Source organism: Netta rufina (genome assembly GCF_964035555.1).
Source record: "Netta rufina genome assembly, chromosome: 1".
In the NCBI taxonomy this organism is placed as follows: Eukaryota; Metazoa; Chordata; class Aves; order Anseriformes; family Anatidae; genus Netta; species Netta rufina.
In genome coordinates, this window is record NC_140123.1 from 190,751,581 (window position 1) to 190,753,174 (window position 1,594).

Here is a 1,594-nt window from a genome sequence, read left to right on the forward strand (position 1 = left end):
CTTTGTGTTCCTGCACTTCTCCACAACAGCAGTCAGCTAAAGGTCAGGGCCCTGCAAGTTGGGGCACAATGGATTAAAAGTCAGAGAGGGGACCTGGCATTTCTGGCACCAGCTGACCAGCAGGGGCCTGCTCCCCCCAGAGCTGAAAGCACCAAACACCAAATAATTTCAGTCCACGTAGTTGTCTCAGTCGACATGTGGCCCTAAAGCATTTCGATTTTTTCTTCCTGTCCCCATTCCTGCTTCTCTGTAGGGTGATTCCTGCCACCTCCTCTGAGCTTTTCTACTCCTTGGTATTTTTGCTAGCTAATATTAATGCTGAGAGATTCCAGCACTGCAGCCCGCTGGCTTAAATCTTCTTTTTATGTTGCACTGTAATGCATGGTATAAACCAGTAGCAGTATGGGCACTCTCAGAGTAAACCTTTGTGCACGTGCTTAAAGAAAGAAGGAGCTATTGGGGTTTGTAGTTACTGTATAAAACACTTCTGAACATTTTCATCTGAAGGTGGCTGCAGTGATATCATCCAAGTGTCTCCAGCCCTTTCCAGAAAGGCTTAACTTAATCCGTGCTGCAGTTAATGTTTTCCCCGGAGCTTGAATATTCCTCTCAGAAACATGTCCACCCCCAGCCCATATTTATTGGTTAGATGCCAACTGGGTTTGGGTTCAGTGCTGTTGACAAGGCCAGCATCATGGGGATTTAGACAGAACACAGCACAAAAATGTGCACAAAGCAGCATGGTCCTCGACGGCAGCACAAAAATGCTTGCACAGGGTCACGAGGCATTCGTCTCAGATCCAGAGGTGCCACTGACTCAGCCTCTCCCATCTTTCAGTAGAATTATCCTGCAAAAGAATGAAAACAAACCTTTTTTGTTGTTGTTGTTGTTCTTTCCAAGCAGCTCTGAGGGCCAGAGGAGAGAGCCCTCAGGATGCCAGAGCCAGCCAAGTCCACTTCTGCCCCCAAAAAGGGCTCCAAGAAAGCCGTGACGAAGACCCAGAAGAAGGGCGACAAGAAGCGGCACAAGAGCAGGAAGGAGAGCTACTCCATCTACGTCTACAAGGTGCTGAAGCAGGTCCACCCCGACACCGGCATCTCCTCCAAGGCCATGGGCATCATGAACTCCTTCGTCAACGACATCTTCGAGCGCATCGCCGGCGAGGCGTCGCGCCTGGCGCACTACAACAAGCGCTCCACCATCACCTCGCGGGAGATCCAGACGGCCGTGCGCCTGCTGCTGCCGGGGGAGCTGGCCAAGCACGCCGTCTCTGAGGGCACCAAGGCTGTCACCAAGTACACAAGCTCCAAGTAGCCGGACGCTGCCCCTCCGACGGGACCGTTGAGCACCGAACCCTCGGCGCAGGCGCAGGGAGGCAGCTACGACCTGGGTGAATGTCACAGCTCTTCTCCGCGGCAATGTACAGGCTTGGGATGGGCGCTGGGAGCTGTCGAGTGGAAGAGGAGACGGCGAGCTGGGTGTTGGCTCATTTTCATCGGGACTTCGGGACGTGCTATGGGTTCTGCACGCTGCACCTCAGGCGACGCTGGTGGAGGAGGCCTCTGCTTTCACATCCCATCTGAAGGACTGGCT

The 1,594-nt window shown here is 53.3% G+C and overlaps 1 protein-coding gene across 1 annotated transcript; it reads left to right on the forward strand.

Annotated features, from left to right (window-relative positions):
- Positions 1 to 934: 934 nt before the first annotated feature.
- LOC311211353 (histone H2B 5-like) lies at positions 935 to 1,315 on the forward strand (the record flags this gene model as incomplete). The annotated part of the gene is made up of 1 exon (XM_084290008.1): positions 935 to 1,315. The coding sequence occupies one exon, from the start codon at positions 935 to 937 to the stop codon at positions 1,313 to 1,315; it is 381 nt and encodes a 126-aa protein (XP_084146134.1).
- Between the last annotated feature and the right edge of the window lie 279 nt (positions 1,316 to 1,594).